At 40.4% G+C, this 25,744-nt stretch overlaps 1 protein-coding gene across 4 annotated transcripts in view; it reads right to left on the reverse strand.

Annotated features, from left to right (window-relative positions):
• Window positions 1–3,480: 3,480 nt before the first annotated feature.
• GRIA3 (glutamate ionotropic receptor AMPA type subunit 3) overlaps window positions 3,481–25,744 on the reverse strand; it is a 223,403-nt gene continuing 201,139 nt past the window's right edge. Inside the window, exons 14-16 of one of the 4 annotated variants that reach the window (XM_073361295.1) lie at window positions 9,881–9,995; window positions 6,940–7,187; window positions 3,481–5,699 (exon numbers count right to left, since the gene is read on the reverse strand). In XM_073361295.1, the coding sequence (XP_073217396.1) occupies window positions 6,942–7,187; window positions 9,881–9,995 (361 nt within the window). In that variant the 3' untranslated portion in view covers window positions 3,481–5,699; window positions 6,940–6,941. Of the gene's footprint in view, window positions 5,700–6,939; window positions 7,188–9,870; window positions 9,996–25,744 lie in introns of those variants that run through there. The other 3 variants (XM_073361293.1, XM_073361300.1, XM_073361296.1) reach the window with 3 other exon arrangements.

The following is a 25,744-nucleotide window of genomic DNA, read 5'->3' on the forward strand; positions in this document are numbered from 1 at the left end:
CTGCTGCCTCCCCTTCTGCCATCATATAACATTTCTGTGGCAACTGAAGCCACTCTTGATTTGAAAAAGCAATGGTTAATGCAGTTTAACTGTTGACAGCAACAGACAACCGACTCTCCAAGGGCTGCTTGGGCTCCTCAGACCCTACTCTGATTACCACAGCAGGAGGATATCACTGGTGCTGAAGGGTAGATCCCTCGGAGGATTATAGTAGCATTTAGAAAGTTTTAGTCTCACAGACCCTAAGGTCCAAAGGGACCATTATGATCATCTACTTGAACCTGCACATCACAGGCCACAGAACCTCACCCACCCACCTGCAATAGACCCATAACCTCTGGCTGAGTTACTGAAGTCCTCAAATAATGATTTAAAGACTTCAAGTTACAGAGAATCCACCATTACACTAGTTTTAACCTGCAAGTGACCTGTGCCTCATGCTGCAGATTTTATAATCCTGTGTATTTGGCTTCTGTAGTAATGTCCAAAAAGCCTGCATGTATTTTCAGGGGCGAGCAGGGGAAGTACAAATCTAGTCACTTCACAGGTTTTCTTGCTTTGGCTTTATACTGTTTATACAATATATGTCTTTTTGCTGTTTTAACGTGCATTTCTTCTCTAGAGTATGACGGAGCATTTGGCCTTGCATTTCAGTGAATTCATAACTCTGGTCTCTTGCTGATAGTTCATGTTCTGTGATCAGGCTGTATTTATAAATTCTAGCTCTTAAGTCCTTAAAAGGCTCAGATAAGGGACTATCATTCCTGCTGTGTATCTTCTCTCCTGAATTATGTGGTGATGCCTGTGGGCTGTGCCTAAATTAAACCTGTAGACACTGGACAAAATGTTAGATATTAGTATCTGAATTCTGTGGAGAGGACCAAATTATATTTTAAAATTATGTTCTGTGGGCTGGTGCTGCAGCTTTAGGGCCAAGCACACGGGGGTGGGAGGGAGTGCTGCTCAGTGACTATCTTTGTAGCATCCTGACAATTTATTATGATGGTTTTGTATAATTATAGCTTGTAAAGCACTAAAGTAACTACTCAGAAATAGCACAACTTTCCTGAGTTTGGTAGGAAAGCAAGCAAATGTAGAACAGAGTTGGAATAGAGAAAATAGTGCCAGGTATTGTGACTGGGGGTGGTGGTGGAGGTGGAATAGAACACTTTGGAGAAGTTCTTTTGTTGAATGTATTTATAGCAGCAGTGTCAAAAATGTAGTATTTAAAGGTTGGGAGTTACTGGGTTATAAATATGTATATTTCAGGAGTTTCTTTACACTTCAGCGCTACCCTGTCTCCATGGCAACTAAAGAACCATTTCAATTTTTATCATCTCTCCAGTCCTGGGGAACTAGCATTGGCCAGCTCAGGACCAGCCATGTTGCTTTCCCACTAATTGGTTCTGGTATTGCTTCTTCTCAAGCTCCCCTCAGTGTCTGTTTCCTACAATCCAGCAAATGCCCCCGTGACTGAGCAGCAGGTGCTCAGTGGACCCTGGAGGTGCTCAGCATCCTGCAGATTCAGGCACTAATTGCTTATACAATGAAGATACAAATAAGAACCCAATCCCAGGAGGAACTGAGTGCCCCCACCCTCCACTACTGTCAATGGGAGATGGGAAAAATAAAAGGAGGACTTGTGGCACCTTAGAGACTAACCAATTTATTTGAGCATAAGCTTTCGTGAGCTACAGCTCACTTCATCAGATGGGATGATGGAGGCGCTGAGCAGCTTGCAGGATCATACATTTCTTGGATTTCAGACAGGATAAATCAGTCTGTTTTTTAAAGCTCACCTCTTGTGCACTTTCAACTGGGAGTTAAGGGCTTGTTGGCCTGGGCCCTAGGAAACTATTCAAGTCCAATACAGCCTGAAGCTCAACAGCAGGGCTAGTTGAAAATTCCTCATGAAACAGTTTCCCATTGGTAAATGCCGATGTGATGAAACCGAAATGTTTTGCTGTAAATTACTGATTTCAGCGAAATCTTTGATGGGGGAATTATCTCGATGTTTTGTTTCAATATGGTGGAGATGCTCAATTTTGACTTTGTTTCAACTTTTATAAGAGAACATAAAATTGAAACAAAATTGAAATGTAACTGTCCCAGGGTGACACTGGTCCTCTAAGATGGAAGAGGCCAGTGCCTCTGAGACTAGTTAGTTGCCTCCCAATTAGGCTTGAGAGAGGGCTCCTGGACCCCAGAGGGAAGGAGACTGATCAGAGCTGGGGACCCCAGGGGAGTGGAAGGCTCATGCAGTGGCCCCTAGGGAGAGGGAAAGATCCAGCTGGGTCAGGGGAAGCTGAGCCCGTGAACAAGAGGTTTGTTGCAGGAGGATGAATCCCCTGAGCAAGGGTTGGACTCCCAGGTAGGCAGGCCTGGAGGAGTGTAACATTGTTTGAGGGTGGAGCCCTCAGGTGGCTTGAGTGAAGGGCTGTGAGAAGACTGGTCATACTCGGGCAGGGAGGCCCGGATCAAGGTCCAGAACAAAGTGCTGCTCTTGACTTTCAGGTAGGTCACTTGGAGCTGATGACCCTAAAGAGGGAAGCTGGAAAAACCTGCTGTGTCTTTGTTTGTTGAGGAAATTGGAGAATGGTTTTACTACACGATTTTTGGGGATTAACTTTACTGGTGTAGATGAATACATTATACCCAGAGACAGGCTTTGTATTGCACGCTGAGAGACTTGTTCCTTTCATGAGGAAATGGGGGAAACCTGAGGCAAGTGCACCTGCCATGCTCTAGCCTGCTTCTGGAGGGTGCCCCAGGTGGGGCCATCCCACAAGAGAACATTCTGACTTCTCAGAAAGTTTAATTTTGATATTTCAGAAACAAAATATTTTGGAATTATTATTTTGCAATGACAGGAACTTGCCTTTTGACTCAGAATGAAGGAGAGTTTTGAAACGTTAGAAATTCTGTTTCCTCACCAGCTCTACTCAACAGTCTTCTCCTTATTCCAGATGGAGACAACCCATCTCCGTGCTGCCACATAGTGGTGAATTTAGTTGCCTGGTGGACCACCTGTGCCTGCCCTATCCCAAGGTAGCAGTAACTCCTGGGTTGTTTGATGGAGGGGAGGGGACAGACTGAGAAATGGGAGCTGTGGTGTGTAGGAGATGAAGAACTGAGCTTCCTGACACACGTGAACCTTTGCAACTCTAGTTGGAGAGCTGAGTAACTTGCGCTGCATGAATGGAAGCTGAAGATGCTCAGCACCTCGCTGTTTTGGACCCCAGTGTTAGCTCTTAAATTTGGGCTGCACCTTTTCCCCATAGCTGGCCCAGTGCAGAGTCCCCTCAGTAAGCTGCATTAAGCCCTCCAGATGGATGAGAAACTCTCTCCACTGAAACATCATAAATAAAGTGGTACTTAAACAATATACAGTAATCTAAAGAATCCCATCTGCTCTCTTCAGCCCAACCAGCAAGGAGCCTTGAATAAAAAGTGCAGAGGATCTTTTTTCTTTACAATTTTATTTACAAAATGTATTAAAACTTTGTACAACACCTCATTAAAATGAGGTTCAGTAATTTATACCCACACATGCAGTTTATGCTTTTACAGCCATTAGTTTGCTTGGCAATTTTTCTGTTCACTGAAGTGCAGTTTTAATGACAAAAATAGGAACTTAATTTAAAAAATAAAATAAAATAAATAAAACAAAATAAAGGACCAAACCAAATAAATAATAATAATAAAAAAAAATCCTCAAGTGACTACTGCTGAACTTCCAGAGCTTGAAGTTAGTAACAGGAATTTGTAAGCTATCAACACTTTTTTTGTTTTGTTTTTTACATGCAAGTTTTAAAAAATAACAAATGGTTTACCAAGCCTCTTCACCTGTGTGAAGCCTCCACTCATAAAAATTGATTTGATAAACACACATCTTTTTTATACAGCTTCTAAGAAAATGTTTTTGTTTTTTAAATACAACTTATAACTGCACAGCTTTAGCTTTCCCTTTGCTGGGATGTTATAGCATTCAGAAGTTGAAAATCACAGTTTCATGAGAGAAGAAAAAACATTTTCATTTTCTTCATGACCTTGTTAAAAACTTGAACAGTGAATTGTTCTCTTATGAGCTTTAACTTTTGTATATTACATTGTCAGAAATATGTTTTTCTTTAACAAGACTTTCCCATTTTATCTTTTCTTATTCTCACAAAAGATCAAATATATTGTCAGTGAACTAGAGACCTATGGGTCAAACTTCTTTTTAAAAATGATTATTCATTGTCTCTGATTTTTCAGTGTCTGTTACTGATGAAATAAAACTCTATTGAACTACAGATATTGTCATATTAGAGGTAATTAGTATGCAGATACTTCCTTTAACATTTTTTCTTGTAACTGACAATATGTTTAAGATTTTTGTTTTAAAAAGATGCAGTTAAGTAAGTTGTTTTCTGGCAGAGTGTCAAGTTTGAAAAACTGCCCATATCTGAGAAGTTGGAAGTGAATAATACTGAGCCTCTATCTTTAGCAGTATATTTTGGAATACATTGTATCCTTTACAAACTAGGAAAGGACACAGACTTCCTTTGATGAACAGCCATGAAACAATAATTGGCAGGAGCTGATATAACAGTACTAGCAATAGTAATGTGAGATCGCGTAACTATAGTCTGGAACTGCAGGTCTAACTTGAGATACTATTCTGTTTCCTTATTTCTGTTTTTTAAAATGAGAATTCGCCAAAAAGCATCATCTCTCAGTGCTAGTTTTGAGAAAAGTGGTTTAGTCATCTGTGGAGAAAACTATTCTCCTGCTCTTCTCTTGCCTCATTGCGTGATACTAAACATTGAATTAAAATGCAAACACACAGCAAGAAACCTAAATCATGAATAGCTTCTTCTAAAGCCATCTAATGCCATTTTAATAAAGCACCTGTAGGTATGCCTGGTGATAGAAAAAAGAAGTATTTTTTTGCCTGTACTATAGTTAACTTGTCAAGAGAATTCATTTGCTGATCTGGAAGCAAGATAGAGAATTCCACAAATCACTTTCTTTTGGATTTACAGATGAATAATCATTGACCCTAACTTTTTAAAGCATCTTTTGTGTGTGGTGTTACATTAATCTTTTATTGATATACACGTTTCCTCAAATGAGCTGGAGGATTTTAAGTGGTTAGAAAAAAAAATCACACCACTGCTTAAAACAAACAAACAAACAAACCAACCCCCCAGAGCATCTTGACAGCAGTTCTCAGAAGTAGGGACAGGCCAGTCTGTTCATAAGTCGTGGAATTCTGAGGCTTTATATCAGGAATAGTTTAAGAACTTGGTTAGGTAGGGGGCATGTGGTGAAACTGACTCTTTCGGATTTTAGGACATAAGTTCATATCTGTGCAGTGGTATCAAAGAATGGCTTTTGTTGAACTGATTGTTTTTTGTTTTTTTTTTTTTACAAGAATTTTTTTTCACATACTAGTATCTTTTACCAGTTCATTTTTTTTTAAATTTTCAAGCAAAGCAAGAATATTTCAGTGATGGTTTTGCATTGTTGAGTCTCAGAGTCTTCAATAAGGCACTGAAGGAAAAAAAAAGCAGTTTTTCCTATTAAAAGTTCATTGCACCAACATCAATGTGTGCCAGGCCTGACACCGAGGAGAAAGTAAACCTGGCTCAGGGTCCATGGAGTATCCACATTCTCAGCTGCTCCTCCTGTTGCATGCTGTGAGAAGCGAGGATCTGTGATAAGAATACAAATATTTCAGTTGTTTTCTTCTGAAAGGAGACCATTATATCTAGGGGAGAGTGAACCAGGTTACATAAAGGAAGGATTAAAATCTATTCAGGTCATGTATAGTGTGTGTGTCTCTCTCCCCCCCCCCCTTCTGTTTGTACCGCCCGTAGCACAATACTGCCCCAATCCCCATTCAGTCCTTTGGATGCTCCCATACTACCAGTATTTACTCCTGATGATAAAGTTTGCAGTGAGGCTTTGCAAATGTCCAGTTAGACTCTTTAAAAATAACGTATCATGATTTTACTCACCTTGTCCCTTTCTGCTTCTGGCCAGAAGCTGTAATGCCACAAGCTAGACAGTTCTTGTAACATTTCCAACCTGATGGGAAGTGGGAAGTTTTGGGAAGAGAACTTGTTGAGGGAGCCCATTGCTCCTGTCACTGATGGCAGTGGAAAGGTTCCATTCAAGTCAATGGAAGCAGGAGTGGACCCTCATTTTGTAGACTCAGAGGTGTGTTATCATCAGGCACCATAATTCTAATCTACACTTAATTATGCAACCTTCCCCCTCATCATTTACAGCAACAAAGATGATCTGAAAGTTAGAATTCCTTTGCTTTTTAGTTTAGCTATAGGTGTAATATGTGAATTACTCTGTTCAAATAACTTCTAGAAAGGTACTGATTTAGTAATTAACTTGTATTTTTGTCATGAGGAAATCACCCACTTCTGTTGTAGAATTTGAGATATTTTTCTAAATTTCTCATCAAGAGCATGTAAAATATTTACCAGACTTCCTCGAAGCAGTTAGCTGAATTGAGCACAACTTCTTAATAAATAAATAAATTAAATAAAGGGGAAAACATCACAAGCAAAGCAGAAAAGATTTCTAAATTTACAGTTAATATTTAAAGGGACGATGGAACTGTTTGAAACACTGTGCTATTGAAATGCCAGAACCTCAGATACAACAGTCATTTATTTCAGCCTCAAGTCTGGCACCACCATTAAAGGTATGGAATGGAAACTGGTCTCTTTTTGATTAAGAAAACAAATAAAATCACAAATATTACTGAGTATTGTGAAAGAGCTTTTCCAAACTATATTATGAAAATTATTGTAGCCCATTCACTCTGATACATACAATAACTCTGAAAAATTATTCAAGTTGCGAGGGAGGGGAGGAAGAACAGATATTAGCAAAATATAACTAGTTTATTAGCTTACTAGACCTGAATCGTACCCTTAGATTTTAACACTTTCTGTTCCATACACGTTGTAGCCTTCTCTGTATGTAGCATAATTCTGGGTATTGGTTGCAGGAGCAGGTTTAAAGTTTTGTGTATTCTTTGTGAGTTTCATTCGTTTGGACTCTGCACGAGACTTGTAACAGAATTCTATCAAAGCAACCATCATGGCGAGACCAAGACCTCCAACAAGAATATAGAAAACCCCAGCAACATTGCTCAGGCTCAGAGCACTTGTCTTGTCCTAAGAAAAATGAACCACTTGATTAGTTTTTCTGCAGCAAAAGGTCAGATTGGCTTAGCTCGGACATATATAACTCTGTTTGCATCAGATTCCCTGCGCCCACACATCCAGAAATCCCAGCTCAGAATATCAGGTGCCCCAAATACTCTTACCTAGTTACTTTACATGCTGGAGCTCATTTATCAGTGTTAGTTTCAACTTTATCCCACTGACACAGAAATGGTTTAAACTAGGGATTCGCAAGACAGTTATTGTGCTATCTCACCCTGTTCAGTGGGTGAAATCCTGACCCTAGTGCAATCTAGAAGACTTTTGCCATTGACGTCAATAGGGCTAGGATTCTACCCAGCAAACCTAAGTGCTGCTGCGTATATCTGGTAGCAAACAGAAGGCACCTAGCCTCATTCTCCCCAAAGAATCTCAAATATTTTTGGAATTCCCCACTGGGTAGATCAATGACTGCATAAAATAAGGCAGACTTTACAGAAGTCCATTTTAAAACTAACAAGACACAAGATTTAGTTATTTTTGGTGAATGTAGAGAAAATAATTTGGATGTTGAGAAAATGATCAGGTTTCTATTTAACAATAAGATTTTTTTTTTTTTTTTTTTTTTTGAGGAAGACGGTCAGTTACTTTCAGGTCCAGCTAACTACACTAGCACCCGCTGTTATAAAAAGAGGTTGGCTTACTGAATAAAATTAATATTAATTTTTAAAAAGCTGTCTAGATGCACCTTCAATGCATGGCAGACGGGGGAAGTCCTTCATTTCAAAAAAATAGAATTTTTGTAATCAGGTTATACAGAATTGTAACCATTTTGCTGCTGAATTGAATTGTGTTCTGCATTTATTAAATATTGTTTATTCATACTTTCCTTCTTTGAGTTGTAACACATAGAATCTAGGTGGCTGTTGTCAAGCCAGATGCCAGAGCAATCTGCAGTAAATATTTTTACTAATTTAAAATATTTGCAGGTACACCTTGATGTATGTCAGTTCTCTGGGGATGTCCAAAACTTCTGTAAAATTAGGAGAAAATATAATCTGCCTAGTAACAGCCTGGGGGAAATACAGGCATTTTGGATAAAGGCAGTTTTTTTAAATTACCTGCAATTTTAAATTTTATGTTTGCAGTTGTATTTCAAGAATGTAGAGCCTGATCCTACAATTGTGCATTCAAACTCTCATTGATCCAAAATTATTCTGCAACAGCTGGAAAATCAGGCCCTGAAAGCAAATTCCAATCCTACTGAAATCAATGAGTTTTGCTGTTGACTTCAGGAGGACCAGGAGACAGCTCTAAAATAGTAAAACACCTAATAATGGGGAGATTCGCAAAGGCACCAAGGGGAGTGATTTTTTTTCTGATGGGAGTTGGGTTGCTTATCTCCTCTTGGTGTCTTTCAATATCCTTTCCAATAATGCTTAATGCTGGGTCAGCTCTGTTCTTCCTCAATAATTCTATTAGCATTAACTAAACCTCTGTATTTTCATTACCTGGGTTAAGCAGAATGTTTCCCCCCAAATAAAACAGGAAATATAAAAATCATGGGCCTGATCCAGCCACTAATCCACATGTGGAACTTTCACTGAAGTATCTGGGAATTCTACAGGAGGAACAGCTGCAGGGCTACCTGATGCCTGGCCCTCAGTGATTAGTTTTAGTATGTAGCTTGGTTACATTAAACCATGAACTGTACCAACAATACATTTAAAGCAGTGGTTTTCAAACTGTTTGAGCTGAGCCCCCCACCCCTTTGAGTTACAATTTTTGGTTGCAACTGGTGGAAGGCGCGTGCAATGGACTCTGGGGACAGAGCCAGTGCTGGGTGTGGAGGCATTATCACTGACCCATAGGCTGGGTGGCCCACTGAGGTGAGTTGGGGATGGAGGTGGTGTTCCCTCCCTGAGCCCTGGCTTGTGGGGCTGGTCCCAGCCTCACCACTCGCCCCCTTGAATATTCCTCCATGCTGCCCTAGGGGGGCATGCCCCCCAGTTTGAAAACCTCTGATTTAAAGTATGCCAGGTATTCAGATTTTCCAACAGTTAAAAAATTTCTGGTATGGAATGTAGTAATACAGTAGCAAAATGGTTCAATGCACAATAAAATGAATGTCCGAGATTTATGAAATGAGTTACCAATAATATCACAATATTAGTTTTCTTAGAAAAAAATTCAAACAGAAAATTTAAACTTTCTTGGGGGTGGTGGGGGTGGGAAGGTGTTTCATGCTCATCAATGGGATGTCTTTCATGAAAATATCCATCCTTCAGAAGCATGCGTGACCTATCGCTCACAACCAGTGTGGACAGGAATTTTAGGTACAATTTTGAAACAAAATTTTATGTACTCAGAACTCAAAAATGAAAAGCAATGCTGGACTAAATAATACATTGACTGTGATGAAGCTTGTAGGTTAAATGGAGATACCAGTCTGAGGTTCGTTTAGGCATTTTCCATGGCCTTTTTTTTTCCCCCAGCAAAATATCCAAGTAGTAAAATGTACTTACAACTAAAGTCTTTAATACTGTAAAAGAAAAATGCTGTCATATTCTGATCTTTAATTTTTTTAGTCGTTTTTCCTTGAACCTTGGAAACGTAAATATTAACGGTTGAAAATCATTTTTGGATAAACACAGTGGGTCAAAATGTGAGTTCTAATCAGTACAAAAAGACCTTCGGCGACTGACCTTACTTCCGGAGTCCTTGGCTCCACATTCACCCTTATCGTACCACCATTTGTTTTTCAGCTTGTCTAAGATGCCTTGTTCACTGAGTTTCAATACTGCAAGGTTTACAGGAGTTCTTCACGTGGGAAATAACATAAATAACATTATATTATGTTATTTTATGTTATTCAAGCTTTTAACTACTTTAAAACTACACAAAGCGATAAAGCAGGGTTCCTGGCCACAAAGTAATTTCTACTGCAGGCAACTGGATCATCCCCTTAAGTTAATACTAGAGCAACACTATATTACCAGGCCCTGCCCATATCGCTTTGAGTAATCGGCACACGCTGTTAAATAAAGAGAATGGAAATCCAGTAACGCAAATTTTCCCTTTTTAGTAGAATAATTAGACAGCTCACAGTAGCTTCACAAGTAGACTGAGAAATTTGAACTTACAAGATATCTTATTGCACTAACAGAGAGTAAGCTAGTATAGGTAAGCGGGGCTTTTCATGTCCTGAACAAATTAACACCAGTTTTTTTAAAGCAAAAAACCTGGAACCTTTCCCTTCCTACACACAAAACAAAGCAATTGAATGTTCTTGACCTAAACTCACTATTTTTTGAATATTGTAGTTCAGGATCCTTTCAATATACTTTAAAGGCAATATTTGCATAAAACACTTCAATATTTACATAAAATAACAATAGATAATACCGTGTTACAGAATGAGTTGCCAGGCATGGAAACAGTGGGCCACATTGGCCACTATAGTTGGTGGTGGCGACAATGAGGGATTTCTTTGCTAACTAGCTGAGACCTTTTCTCCCTGGGCAGGTCCCAAAGAGAAAAGGACTGGGCTGGGCCTATCACTTTCTGTTTCTTAGGATACAGTCCACAAGGGGAAGAACTGGCAATATTTAGCTGCAGCACTAAAGAGTGCTGTTGCGGGTGGGAACAGGCTAGCTTTTTTTCAGCCCCGAAAAGAGCTGCTCCCTCTCCTGAATGACCGGAACATGGTCTCAGGCTGTCTTGTCTGGGAATAAAAAGGAACCTGAACAGCCTAAGTACAGAGCTCCATCCCCTCCTCTGCAGCTGTACAAGGAGTCTGACTGTGAGCCAGCTGCATCAAACGGAGGCAGTGGGTGGGCCCAGTAAGAAGGTGGGGTTCTGCTCTGCAGCTCAGCAAAGCTGATTGCTTGTGAGCTGGGGGGTGCCTGGAAGGATGTCAGCATGGTGCAAGTTGTGGTCAGCTGTACGGGATGGTGGAGTGCCCAGCCCCTTGATTTTGCGTCGGCACCAACCATAACTGGTGATGCAGATCTTTCCTGCGTAAGGTTACTGGAGATTTGAATTTGTACACCATGTTCTTGGGCACGTGTCTTGGGGCGATGGGGAGAGGGAGTGAGGTTCACTGCCATCAGAACCAGCAGATAGTTCAAGCCAAAGAGTCCACAGACCTATGGTAGGTTTCAGGGGATCCACTGAAGGCCCAGACAATCTTTCTGGATGCCTTTTGCCTCCACACATCCTCTTAGCTTCTCCTGGTCCTCAGGAAACTTGAGGCTCTGCTGGCTGCTACCCTAAAAGGTTGCATCCCAGAAGAGGAACCCTGGTTAAGTAACTCAATCCGTGCAGGGACAAGGACCTATAGGACATTTCCCCCCTACTGCCCCCCACATGGACGCTTCTGTTTCAGAGTAAGACTGTCTGTGCCCTTGGTGTGACGGGGAAACAAGGTACATTGCAGCCTGAGGCAGAAAATAGTCACAGTGGAGGCCTGTGCCCGCTGACATGGGGGACAGAAGATGGAGTGCTTCAAAGTCGAAGGCTGCATTGAGCTGCCTTAGTACTAAACAAACTCCCACCATAGAACTGGGGTAGCTGATATGATGGTAAGGCCTTGTCTCTGATAAAAGCTGCAGCAGTTAATAAGAATCAGTTTAGTTAAACTGGTGCAAACCCCTGTGTGGACATCCTTAAATTGATTTAAATGTGGCTTAAATGGCTTTTAGCTTAAGTGTTAATCAGCTAAATCAATTAAAAAATATGCCTTTAATTAAATCAGTGCAACCTCTAACTGCTGAGACAAAGTCTGGCTTTCCCTACTAAAGAGAGGGTGATCAAGTGCAAAGAAGGCAGCATTAGAACAAGTGGAACAAAATATCAAGAAGTTCTTAAAAAAGTGTCCGTATCTGTTGTTAATGGGCCGTGCAGCTAGTACCCTCAACTCTTGCTGAAGTCAGAGGGTACTCAGAATCTCACAGGATCAGTGCTCGGTTCACTCTTGCCAGTCCAGAAATGTGCTCCATCCATCTCTGATACCAGAACTTGCAAGAGTGTCTTTCTTACTCCTTGCCCTGAAAAATAGGGTGGGACCCTTAACTAGCTGTGGAGATCGGGACATCTGGACCTATGTGTTCAATGGCTGCCTAAAAGACAGAACCGTTCTAAATGATTTAGGCTTAGATCCTGTCTGGGCCTTAAGCAAGGGCAGGGTGGGAGGAGAAAGGGCAAAAGTAGGGAGGATTGTTCCCTCCCCATTCCCTCAGGGTTGGAGTGTACTCTGAATGGGGAGATACCTGGGGAAGAGGAGGTGGGCCATGGCCCACATTACCTCCAGAAAGCAGCAGGACTGCAAAAAAGGTGTAGCAGAAACTGTTTTCCCTGAGGCAGAATACCTCTGGATGCTCCCTCAGGAGCAATGCAGCTCCACACTGGCCCTTACTCTGGGCTGTGCCTAAGTAGCATGACTGAGCCGTTCATCCCAAACTAAGCCTGCCCCCCCCCAACCTCCATGGTTCAGATTCATCTCAATAAATATATTTCCCATCAAAATATACTCAGTCATGTGCTTGCAAACCTAGATTCAAATAGGTTTTCTTTTTTAAAAGGAGAAAAATAAACATGCTTCAAAACTTCCAGAACACAGCCACCACCAAAGCTGTACACCCAGCTACTGCATTTCACAACATTCGGGTGAGTGCTTAAAAACCAACATGGAGCAATTTAAAAAGAAAAAAATCATAGTATCATTGTGTGCCATGAGGCTGTGCAAATTCCCAGCTAGACAAGAGCAAAATGATCTCTTTCTCATGTCAGTAAATGCCAGCCCAGACACACATTGCCCTCAATTGATGCAGGGAACTACCCTCAATGACAGTGGATCTGGGGCAGTATATCTTCCTCTGAACTTCTCCAACTGGACAGACAGAGACAGCACAGCTCCTGGCATGCCGATGGTATCCTGCACATCACTAGTCTTGACGTTTTCTGATATTTTCTTTGTAAAATTCCTATTTAGCAGTCACTGTAATCTAATTAACTATCAATCCAGGAAGCTTATATTTTGTCTGCTGGAGACAAGTGCTGCATTGCGGTGACGAGCCCCAAGAGGGATGACATGTTTGCTATTTCAGCCTTGGCAGAGCAATTATGGAGCCCCCTCAACCAGCATCTGCTGGAATTAAAAAGTCAGACATATCACTGGTACCTTTTTGCCGCACTGTCGTATGTGTAGCATTTCACAATGTCATGTGATCTTGCTCATGAATCCAGAGTGAACAAGGAAGCAGAAGCCACTGACAAACAGTGCAAATAACCTATGTCCTAGGAAGGATGGCTACGTATGTAGCATATTGAAAGGGCTATAAATTCCTGCCCTGCATAAATGTTTTTTGCCTAGTTTGAATGAGTCCAGTCTCATCCTAGCCAGCCCTCTTGCAGTGATTATGTATTTGCATCTTCAGATCAGGTGTTTATATTGTCACATGGACTTGAAGACACAATGTAGAATAAACCATAACAAGTTATGCATTTGTTAGGCTAATGCATGGCGTGACACTAAAAGCAGAATGCCTCTACCCACCAGTGGCCAGGTCCAGTACAAACCCTGTAGTGGGTTATAGCTCCGAGTAGAGCACTCTAACCTGAAGTTACATTTAAAAAGAAAAATCCAATTTATGCAACATACTTTAAAAAATAATGTGCAGTCAAGAATAAAAGACCTCAGTGGGGAAAAGTTTATAAACACCTTTTCTGCCGCCCTGCATATAATTATTGGAAAATTATTTTTCTACCCATTCCAAAAATTCTCTTAATTTGCATGTCTTTATAAAATCCACACACAGTAAAAAGACTTTGCATATCATCCAATACATTACAGATTAGCGTTCAAAACTTTACACAGTATTGGGAAATGAGGACAGCTTAACATGCAAATTAGGGTTTCTTAATTTTTTTTAAAGCCAATGCTACATTTAATTATGCTCATCCAAGTTCCCAAAAAAGTAAACTAAAATTATCTGAACTAAACAGATGGGAAGTTGCCTGAATCATGGTTTTCTATATAGCTTTTCATGTTCCCTTTCGTCATATGGTCCATTTAAATAACACTGCTTGCAGGAATTAAAGCTGAGCAACAATTTTGGTTTCCTTTTTTCCTGACCTTCTCCCATTCCCAATTTAAAAAAAAACATGAACAGGGCTGGGTAGCTGGGTGCGTGATCTCCTCATCACTATTTGGTATGTTTATCGGTGTTGCTTTTTTTTTTGTTTGTTGTACAGTTTATCCAGTCAAGAAATCCCAAATTCTGTTTGCAAGGGCATTGTAGATAATGCCACTAGCTTTGTAGATAATTTCTGTTTCTCACTAATGTTATGAGATGGGGAGATCATTTAATATGCTGCATAAGGAAGGGGATTTCTTGAAAAATTCCAAATAAAGTAGTTTTCGGGGACAGAGAATACCCATGAGCTATTGTCTTTGCCAGGGTTTGCACTTTCTCCCATCACCCTCATCTTTGACATTTGCCCATGAATAGGTCTGGGTGCCTTAAGTTTCCCAGCTTGTCTAGCACTGGTTGGTTTAATAGCAAGTTCTTTATTTAGTGAGGCGGCACTACCAATCTGACAGTGTGTTTCACAGAGAGAACATGAAATGAAGCATGTTTTATCATAGTCCTCAACTACAATTTTGTCTGCTTCTGAGATATTAATCCAGAGATCTGATTCCCACTTTTTTATTTCCCCACTGCCTCATGCAGTACAACGTTAAGAAGTATGTCCCTTCTGGCTGTGAGAGGCCAGTTCTGCTTGCTGTGTCTGCAGGGGTAGCTCCAATAGGCCCCAGTCTTGCAAACAGTTGCTTTATATGGGTGAATTGAGCTCTGCAGGTCTAGAGCCTTAATGGTTCTGTCTCTATTTCTGGGTTGCCAAGTTAGATATTTGAAAGTGGGATCCGCTTTGTTGATAAACTCTTGCATGTCTATTACCTTCCAAAAATTGCTTGCCTCTGAATAGCTGTCTAGCTTCTTTCATTCTAAATAATTAGAATTTAGGCCTGGTCCCTGCGGGTCTGTGGAGATACATGGGGATCTTGATTTTTCATTTTGTTTTTTTTTAGTAGACATCATCTGTGCAATGAATGCTAAAGGCTGCATTTTGAATACAAGTCCCAGTCTGCTCAAATTAGCATTGGGGTACCCAACATTCCTGGTGCCATAGAAGGCAAATTATGTCTGAGTACCTGTCTGTAACTCCCCCAAAGGCTCCAGGTGTGCCATGCCCACATGGTATGGTCCATGGTAAATTAGGACAAAAGGGCAAATTATATTGTTTGTTTTTAGTTCTTTTTTTAAGACATGCACATTTGTAAAGGCAGCAATGTAGTAAAATATAAGAACAGATGCAAGGTAATCCAGGCAGAAATGTAGGCACTTATGGGACTTGGAGAGTGGAAATTTAGGTTCCTACAGGGCTAAATGGCAGCTGAGCCAGGGTCTGAGGATTTCAGTGGTGCCTAAACATGGGACTTTGCCACTTAAAGTCACCTAAGTGACTCATGCAGGCAGTCTATACCAGAGCTAGGAAATTAACCAAATTCCCCTGAGTCTTAATCCAGGGATTTACCACAACACTACCCTTCTTTTTAAGAGTGTACAGTCAGTTGGCTTACGGACTGAGATTTACTATTGTTAAACTGAAGGATGACTTGTTCTATGCTTTATAGATGACTGTTTTAAAGCATCATTTTTTCGCTTAGTTAGCTGTGATAATTTTATGCTTTCCAATTAAGTTATTGTTACCTTTCTTTCTCAGAACTATATGGAGCTTTCTGTTAATTCTTTTGTACTTTTTTTGGTAGTTTTGGCTATTTTCCCTCTACTGGCTTTAATTTCTGATAGGATCATTTTAACTTTTGCTTATGCTGTTTCCAGGCTAGCTTTCACTCAATTTTGTTCTTATCAAAGCACAATAATTGGAGGCTTCAGAGCTTGTGCTTTGTATCCCAGAGAACATTAGATTTGATACCCTGAGTATCCTTGTTGAATATAGTCCTTTCTGGCATTCTTGATCTTGATGATTACTTCAGAGATGTGCAGCGAAAGTCTTTTTGCTGACCATAATTGTCTTTTATTTTTATTTGAATTTAGTAGTAGGTGTTTCTTAACAAGACTGTGATTAGACAGCACTTATATGTCCCATTGCATAGTTCAAACTAAACTCATTTACGATTTTGTTCCATAAAATAAGATATTAAGCCTGGATTAAGATTTGTATCTAAGGGAATGATATGAATATTCTAATTTTGAGTGATACCATCTCTCTTTGTCAATTAACCCACTGGCTGTTTTAAGTTTAATATGGAAGTGGCTTTGTTACTAAGACTGGTGTCCATCTTTTCTCATATTCATCACTGTATTTAAATCTTCTCCAAAGATTACCCCTAGAAATGAAGGACCATTTTATGAGAGTTTGTATTATGTTAGAAGCCTCCACATTTATAATGGAAATCTCAGCATTCCCATTTTGGCTTCCATTTTCCATTAGAAAACACCCTTCATCATTTTCAGTTCTTTACCCACATGCAGTGCGGCACCACAGTTATTTTTATGAGAGGAAAAACCCTCTGCTTGGCCGTTGTGCTGCGTCAAAGGAGCATGAAAAAAATCTCCTTTTTAGTCTTCAAAAACTGAAGAAAGTTCACTGTACTTAATCAGATTGTTGGCCAAGATTTTCAGTTGATTTTGGGTGCCCAATTTGAGATGCTTGATTTTCAGAAAAAGCTGAGCAGCCATCGTTTGAAAATCAGGACCTGTTAAGGTGTCTCAAGTTAGGGACCCAAAACCACTAGTCACTTTTGAAGACCTTGATCACTAATCCCTCTAATGTTTAAGGTTATAAATCTGTAGGGGGTTTCCATTGTAACATTTGGTAAAGTGGAGCTTGTCTGAAATGTAATACTGATTCTCTGTTTAATATGACTTCCTGTTTTCGTGCAAAGGCTTGTCCTTCATAAGGCACATCTACCCCATATCAAGGCTTCCCTCTGCTTTCTGTTGGAGCTTTCCTATCTCAATGTTATCTGCATATTTTCCATCCAAAATGTTTAACATTTAATGTAAGAAGAAACAACACTGTCAACTCACTCTTATGTCCATCATCACTGTGAAACTTAAAACCTTTTGGAGGGACTCCTTTCTTCAGCAGGCACTCGCTTCTCTCCAGATTAGCTAAATTACAGCTTCCTATTACTCAATTCTCATAGTTTTCTTAGGTAACAGAATCTGTTCCTTTGTGATCATCCTGATGCGACCAGGATGATTCCAGGAGGAAAGGGAAGAAAATTAATTGTCCAAAGAAACTGTTAATTGTGCGTCAGGTTAATCACAAAAAGAAAAGCTTGTCTGGAAACCAGACAATTCCAGTCATGTTAACCCCAAACATTAAAAAAAACATGAGTCAGCCCCTTTCCCCCCAATCATATTATTGGCTTCCAAACCATAAGGGTTTTGATTTTTGTTCTTCGGGAGTCCTTTTCATTTGCCTTCTGCTGTTTGAACGTTTTAGGGTTTATTTTCAAGCTTTCATCTGCAACCACAAAAATAAAGCTGAGATTCTCATGTAGTAACAGGATTCCAGAAACTGGGGCTTTAAGACTCCCAATAAAATCACAAGAACTAGCAATTCCTTTTTTTTTTTTTTTTTTGAGTTAATAGGGATTCAGTGTTGCAAGCAGTGCACTTAACTGACTAAATCCTGACAGCATCTTGGAGAGTCTTAGGTCACTTCCTGGAAGAAGTGCTATTAATATATTTAAAAAAATGTCCAGTTCACAGAGCTCACCAAAGAATTTGCATTTTCCACTAACCACGATGGTTACCGTACTGTTATGTGAAGACCTAGTCTACTCAACTGTTCCTTGTATGTAGATCATGAGGGTCTTCTATCCACATGTATATGCATATAATAATATGCATGGGTAGTTCTTGTAAATCATTGTAAGTATCCTTCTGCCCCTCAGAGGGTGGCTTCGTTATCTGCGTTCCACAAGATTTCAGTTGTTATGGCTCTTTGCTCCTCTGCTGTGAACCAGTTCAATCTCTGGATACAGCTAGAGCTGAAGGGTCAGCGTTGCATGGAATTGTCTTTTATTTGGAGGAGGCTGGTGGTATTTCATTCCTCTTTTTGTGATGCAGACCAGCCAAGTTTGCTGCTAATGCTCCAGAGGAGCGGCCAGCCACCCTGATGTGGGACCTGGTCTTCAGCAGCTACATGTGTTGCTTTTTATTGCTCTGTTTTGGAGCAGCTGTCCCATGTGCTGCTGATCCTTTTGCATGATGAGGTTGGTTGAGGGTTTTTTAAAAACGCTGGGCAGTAATGCATGTTTGTGTGATCACCAGAAACGTTCCCTGGAACCTACAGAGGTGACCATTATGGTAGGCACTTCTGACTAGGCCAAAGGATTAGTTTCAAAAAGAGGATGTCCTAAGCTAGCCAGTGATGAATGCAGAGGGGAGGGGGCTCAGATCCTTAAAGGTACTTAGGTGCTTATCTTCGATTGATCTAGATGCTAGGTTCTTGACTGACAGTTCAGAGGGAGGCGCGTAGTATATTAATAGCACTTCTATTTCTCCACTTAGCATTCTTAGCCCTGAACGCTCTCCTGGAGTTAGGTGCTGAAGGCAATTCAGCCCTTTCTTATGAAAAAACAACAACAGAAGAGCGAGATCCCTGATGCTAGCCAATAACCCAGTGGTTAGGGCACTCACCTGGGATGTGGGAAACCTGTTCTCGGATCCCTCCTCTGGCTGATTTGGAGAAGAGACTTGAACCCAGGTCTTCCCCCTTCCAGGTGAGTGCCCTAGCCACTAGGTTATTGGGTATTCTAGGGTGGAGAATCTCTCTTGGTGGGGGTGTTCCACTTTGTATAAATAATTACATAGTCATTGGGCCTGGAACAGTGAGAGTGGCTCTCTAGCCCAGTGTTTAGGGCACTCACCCGGAAGTCCCTGCTCCAATAATTTATTTATACAAAGTGAACAGCTTCAAGAGGAGAGACGCCCACCCCAGAATACCCAGTAGCCAGGTGGTTCAGGCATTCTCCTGGAAGGTAGGAGAGCTTCTTTTAAGTCTCTGTTCCAAGTCAGGCCTAGTGGGGATTCAAACCTGCATCTCTCACATTACACACCTCTGCCGGCCAGCCTCCCAGATTACCAGCCTGCTTGCCTCTGGCTGTCTTTTGTGAGGGTTAGGTGTGCTCAGTCAGGGCCGGACAGGGAAAAGAGGTGGGGAGACTGTCTTGTTTTGAAAATCCTGTCAGGGCTTAGGTGTGAGCTAAGGCCCCAAGCAGCATCAGCACTTAGGCAGCTTTGCATATGCCAATCTGCAAAAACGGAGGTGCCTATGGGTATTTAGGCACCCACAGGACTAGGCGGCAGCTGAGTGGTGGTTTTGTGAATGTCAGTGGTGACTAAGCCCCTTTGTGAATCTAGCCCTAAGTGACTTAAGAGCGCAAGTCATTTAGGCATGCCATAAAGATTATAGGGTGAGATTTTCAAATTTTGTCAACTGAAAGTAATTGATATTACTGTGGCATTTGTGTTACCATATGTTAATTATAGGGAATACAATAGTAATGTTTGTTGCTTGCATAGCAAATAAAGATTTCACTGGCAACTGTTGTAGCTTTGGGTAATTCATGCCCTGTACCTTACTCTAATGGATGCAATATAAATGTTACCCGAAAATTTTTTCATTGTTCAGGACAGCAAATGTACAATGCAGATAGCATATTGTTACCCTCTAAACTAAATGAAATACTGTAAATTAATTCTGAGCAATCATTCGGAAAAGGGAATTGAGAAGAAATGACTTAACAATTAAGACTCACTTCAGCACTAATTATTTCCATTTCTTGGCATCTAAACAGCGCAAGGATGGTATATAGCTAGATGGACAAATGACTGATGGCAAACCTCTTCAAAACTGGACTAAATGAATGCTGATCTGGTAGCTTTTACTGATTGGGGCTTGCACACTGTGAACCAAAAAATATCTTCTATTCATAATCAATGGACATACTACCATTTGCTGATGCCAGTTTAGAGACGGATGCAGCACTGCACGTTGTCAGAACCGTTCTGACACCACCCACAAGCTCTACAGTCTAAATATCTCTTAAACTTCAAAAAGCTTCAGGCAAGACAAAAATAATAACAGCAACAAATGATGCTTCACACAAATCTCCTGTCCTGGCCTTGAAAACTTCCTTTCTGCAATCATTGATACTGCGAGAGGCAGAGGATAGTAACAGAGAGAGAGAGAGGAATTATAGGAGAGTGTAGATCACTTCTTCAAATGTTGGGATAGGACTGAGTTTTGTAGAAATGCATGGCTCCCTTGTCAGCCCAGATTTGTGGAGGAGTGGCTGTCAAAGTGAACGTGATATGATTGATATGATTTTTTAGGAGCTAGCCCCACCTACCACCTCTCAGTGTGATGAGGATGTTATGCCTCCTACTTATCTTGCTGAATCGGCCAAATGGCAGACTACTTATTGGAAAAGACAGACTGAGGATGGGTGACTTGTGGAAGGAGAAAGATAAATAAAAATGAAAGTGTGTCATGAAGAGAGGCTGAAGAGCAGTGATATGTGGCTTTGAAGAACTGGGGATGGAGAAAATGTGAGGGGACCAGATACAACATCAAATAAAATTCTTATAATTAAAACCCCCAAACATTGGCTCAGTTGTTGAGGGGAGAATGAATGTATCTTTAAAGTGTATCCTGATGCATCGAACAGTGTGGAAAAGTTTTGTATCCCCCCTGTGTTTCAGGGGAAGGATGCTACCATCTCAGTGTCTGAGAACCTGTGTGCTCAATTGCTAAATAGATTGGCCTGAGAAGGTCTGAGAAGAGAACATATCAAGAGCTAAAACGGTATTCCAATCTCATTGATCTGTTGCCTTACAATGCTCATATTATAAATGCAGCCCTCTAGTTGGATCCAGTGTATTGAGAGAGATATTTCTTGTTCTTTTTTAACTGGTCTGCCACAGAACTACAGTACTTGCCCATCTGTGTTCTGGTTGGCATGGCTGGAAATGCCTTTTTCTCAGACATTGAGGAAGGGAGCTGTCTCAGTGATAGATCTTATGAACTGGCTTGCAAATCTATCTCATAAAGCAGATTGAAGCCTGCCCCAAACATAGGTGCCTCTCTCCAACACTAGCATATTTCTTTGCAAACAACTCGGACACACAGGACATAACTCCATCATATACTTATTTCAATAATCTCCATAATGTGAAATGCTAAATATTCACTGGTACATTCCAGCTTTCTTACAGTATAACATTACATGCCAATCAAGTATATGATCAGAGTCCTATGGAAACACACAGTTGCATCACCAGAAATGTGGCATTTTCAAATGAGCTGTTAGCAGTGGCATATATACCTATATGGCTATAAGACAAATCCATGGGCTAGGCAAATATACTGAGCCAGATTCACTGATGGATTCTGGCAGCTTTGCACTTCACTATAATATAAAGTAGCTGTTCGGTTTAATTAGCTGGTTAAACCAGGTTTGAGTGATTTGTGTCATCAGAGCAACATAAAGCAGCTGGAGACTGCTGGTGACTCTGGCCACTGTAGGTTAAACAAAGTTTTCACCAAAAGAAAACCAACAAGATTCATAAAGAAACATCCTCTTTGCCAAAAGTAATCTAAAGGCAGTACAATCAAGGGCCATATACTTCTCTCAATCCTCATGTGCAACTCTCAGTGACATGAAGAGTAGTTAGTTGCATGAGTGGATTAACAGTAGAATATACTGTACCTGCAACATCTTATTCCATTGTATTCTGCAAGTATATTGTAAAATGATTTGAACAGTTCTATTTTATTTAATCCCTATTATATGCAATATGCCTTAAAATCAGGATATTAAAAATGTTTAAAGCACTTTTGCACTTTCACTTTGTCAGACATGGATGTCTCTCTGTGTTCTTTATGACACAAAGCCATGCTTGTTTGCTTTAGTGCCACCAAAACCGGTAACATCAACACAACCCAACCAACAGAAAATTGTGGTATCAAGGAGTTTAGACCTTAAATGAATGCTCAAACTGGGGGTTTTCTGTATCTACCTCTTCTTGCTAAAATAAGTGGGTTGGGATGGGAAGCAAACTAGTGTTTTTCTAACACACCTTTACTCTGTTGCAAAGATCCCCTGGGTCCTAAATATCTTTGGGGGAAGGGCAAAGTCCCCAAACCAATCCACTACTCTATGGACAAGAGATTTAACCTCCCCCTTAAAACAAAGAGCTGCAGTTTGTAAAATTTACATTTCCTGCTCTGTTGTAAAGTTAAAAAGAGAAGTACATGTTAACTGTAACTAGGCCTTCCAAGGTATGTCTACACAGCAAAGAAAAACCCGCAGCTAACCCGTGCCAGGCAACTTGGGCTCGGGGGGGTTCAGGCTGCGGCAGGACTGTTTCATTGCTATGTAGACTTCTGGGCATGGGCTGGAGTCTGGGACCCTCTGGGTAGGAGGGTCTGAGTCCGGAAGTCTACACAGCAATGAAACAGTCCCACCCGCTGAGCCCCATGAGCCCGAGTCGGCTGGCACAGGCTAGCCATGGGTTTTTCTCTATTGTGTAGACATACCCTCAATCTGCACATTGTAATTTGTTTTTCCTGACCCATCAAAACAATGCCTCTAAGAAGACTGGATGTATGGCAGTCAAGGAAATTTAGGAATGTTTGTATTAATCAAGATTGAATGCTCTGTTTAGCTTGACAGGACACCATACCAAGCTAACTGAACTATCATCTTGATGTCTTTTTAGAACACAAAGATAGAATGTTTCTGTAAGAGATACCAAAATCAGCATTATTCTCTGGAGGGCATTACTGGAGGTTAAAGACCAGTCTAAATGAAATAAGGCACTTAAGCCCCTCCCAGCCTGTAGATCCCGGTCTATAGCTATTGAATAGACTCTCTGTCAGATCTTGTAATTGAAATACCTTATGGCTACGTACAAACCTTTAAGGGTGAATGTGTTATCCAACTCTTCTAGCCTTTCCTAGAACAGAACTTTCATATTCTGTTGTAAGATACAGCCCATCATAACGTACCAGTCTATCTAAGTTTGCTGCATAAATACATAATAAGTAAATAGCCAGATATATTAAATGGGTTATACATCATGGCCTACCTGTATTATCACCCAGTAGGTGATATTAAAAACTCAACATGTGCCTCCTTGCAGTGACAGCAGTACCAGAGTATTTCTTGCTCTCTATATAGGAAGGCACTATAGTGACTGTAGGCACCTGCAAAGTGAATGCTGAGTTTCTAATGGGCCCTGTAAAGGATAACAATCATACATGGGTAATATGTGCAGACCATATTCTATCCTTCCTCTGGGCATAGGATGCATATTGATTTGTACAAGCAGAATACAACATGGCGGAAACTGACAAATTCTCAATATATAAGCAAAGACTGTCTTTTTGTTCTATGTTTCTATAGCACAATAGGGGTTCTGGTCCATGGCTGGGGATTCCAGATGCCTCCCCAATACAAAATAATATGGTCACTTGTTATCAGTTAGTCCTTGTTCTCATCAGTTATAAACAAGCATATTGAATTTTCATTTAAAAATCATAAGGAATTCCTTTAAAGAATCGGTGCTCTGTTACAACTTTGTTACTATTTCCAATCTTGGGTCCACTTTTATTTCTAACCTAGTTTAATAATCAATTACATGTCTACAACGTTCAAGATTTCACGTTGAAAAGGCTAGAATGAAGGATCCTCAGTGTTAAATCCTTCAGTAGACGCTGTTTTCAAACAGTATATCCAGAAATTCTCTTTACACCTGTTATTCGGGCCTTGACACTTATTCAGTGAGGAATATTTTCTTATCTGATACACTGCAGCTGCTGATGCTGTTGTGCCTGGCCCCTGGCTGGTCAACTTTTCCGTTAATGATAGATTACTTGTAATTTCTAAATCTTTTATGGAGGTCGCTGTATGTTTTCCCCACATACTGTTTCTTACCTTCTGCATGTTGACGTGATGAAATAAACCATTATTTGTGAATTTGCATATTGGGAATCACTTTTTGCTGTCATTTTTGCCTGTAACAGATGTAGTGAATGCAGAAGGTGGATGCGGATGTTGTTTTGTTCTGTCATATTTGCCTGTAGTGCAGCTGGTGAATATGGAAGCTGGATGCAGATGTTGACAAAGGCTGCATCTCTTTAAATGACAGGAGTGCACTCCTATACTAGGTTTTAATTCTGCTCTGACAATGAGTGTCTGTAAATTAGTAGCTTTGCAGTAGGCAGTCATTGGCAGTTTTGGTATGGCCTTTTGTAGTGTATCCAAACTTGCAATCATGGGTAAGTTTCCTTGATTATTTTTGTGTAGTTAAAAGCTGCAGGCTTGGGCTTCACAACAAAAGGAATCCTGTCACAAATTTCATTAATATTTTTTTCTGTAATTAGTGTTCTCCTTGGTAGTACAAAAGATTTTTTTGTTTTGTTGTCATGAGGCATGTAAGAGCATCTCTGTTATGTTGTCAGTAGGTTTCCTCACTGCTGCAGCTGGATTTAATTTTTAAAATCAGGCTGTAAATAATGCTTTCTGTAATGTGGATTTGGTCTAATACATCTTTGTGTATAAATTCTATACACACACACACACACACGACAGTATAATATGGTAATACATCTGGCTCTATATCTATCTATCTATCTATCTATCTATCTATCTATCTATCTATCTATCTATCTATATTTTTTTCTACTTCCTTCTACTTCCTTGTGTTAATCCCATCAAATAGGGTCCACTGTAGGAATCTTCTTCTTCCAGAGTGCTCTGTTCAATGCCATATCTTCTATCGCACCTCATGCTAACATGTCTTCCTTTGTGACATCCCACTACTTCTTGGGTTGGCCTCTCTGTCCTTTTCCTTTAATCTTGATCTGTTGGACTCTTTTACTCACATAATTGTCAGGACTGCACTTTACATGGCCAGACCATCTGAGTCTGCACTTATGGGTATTATTTCGATCATGTCTCTAACATATACATTCCTCAGACAGTCTTTCCTGATTACCACTCATCTCTCTCAACATTTTCATTTTGGTGGAATGGATCATTTCCTCATGTTTCTTCTTTGGTGCCCAACATTTAGAACCATATATTAAACCTGGACAGACCACTTTATAGACTTTCCCTTTTAATTTTACTGGTATCTTCCTGTCACACACTACACCACTTATCTCTCTCCACTTGAACCAGGTGTTTATCATCCTCTAATTCATCCTCCATTTCCCAGATTCTGGAATGCAGATACTTGAAACTTTGCATTTTCACTACTGCCTGCCCATCTAGTTTCAAGGATAATTCCTCTGCTTATTTTGAGCCCATGCCTCATAGATATTAAGGTCAGAAGGGACCATCCTCTCCAAAGCATCTCTCCATTTATCAAAATCCTCTTTTACACTATCTTCTCACTGCATAGAATGATATTACCTGCAAACAGCATGTACCAAGGTGCCTCCTTCTGTATGTTCCC

This window comes from Lepidochelys kempii, chromosome 9 (assembly GCF_965140265.1).
Source record: "Lepidochelys kempii isolate rLepKem1 chromosome 9, rLepKem1.hap2, whole genome shotgun sequence".
Taxonomy (NCBI): Eukaryota; Metazoa; Chordata; order Testudines; family Cheloniidae; genus Lepidochelys; species Lepidochelys kempii.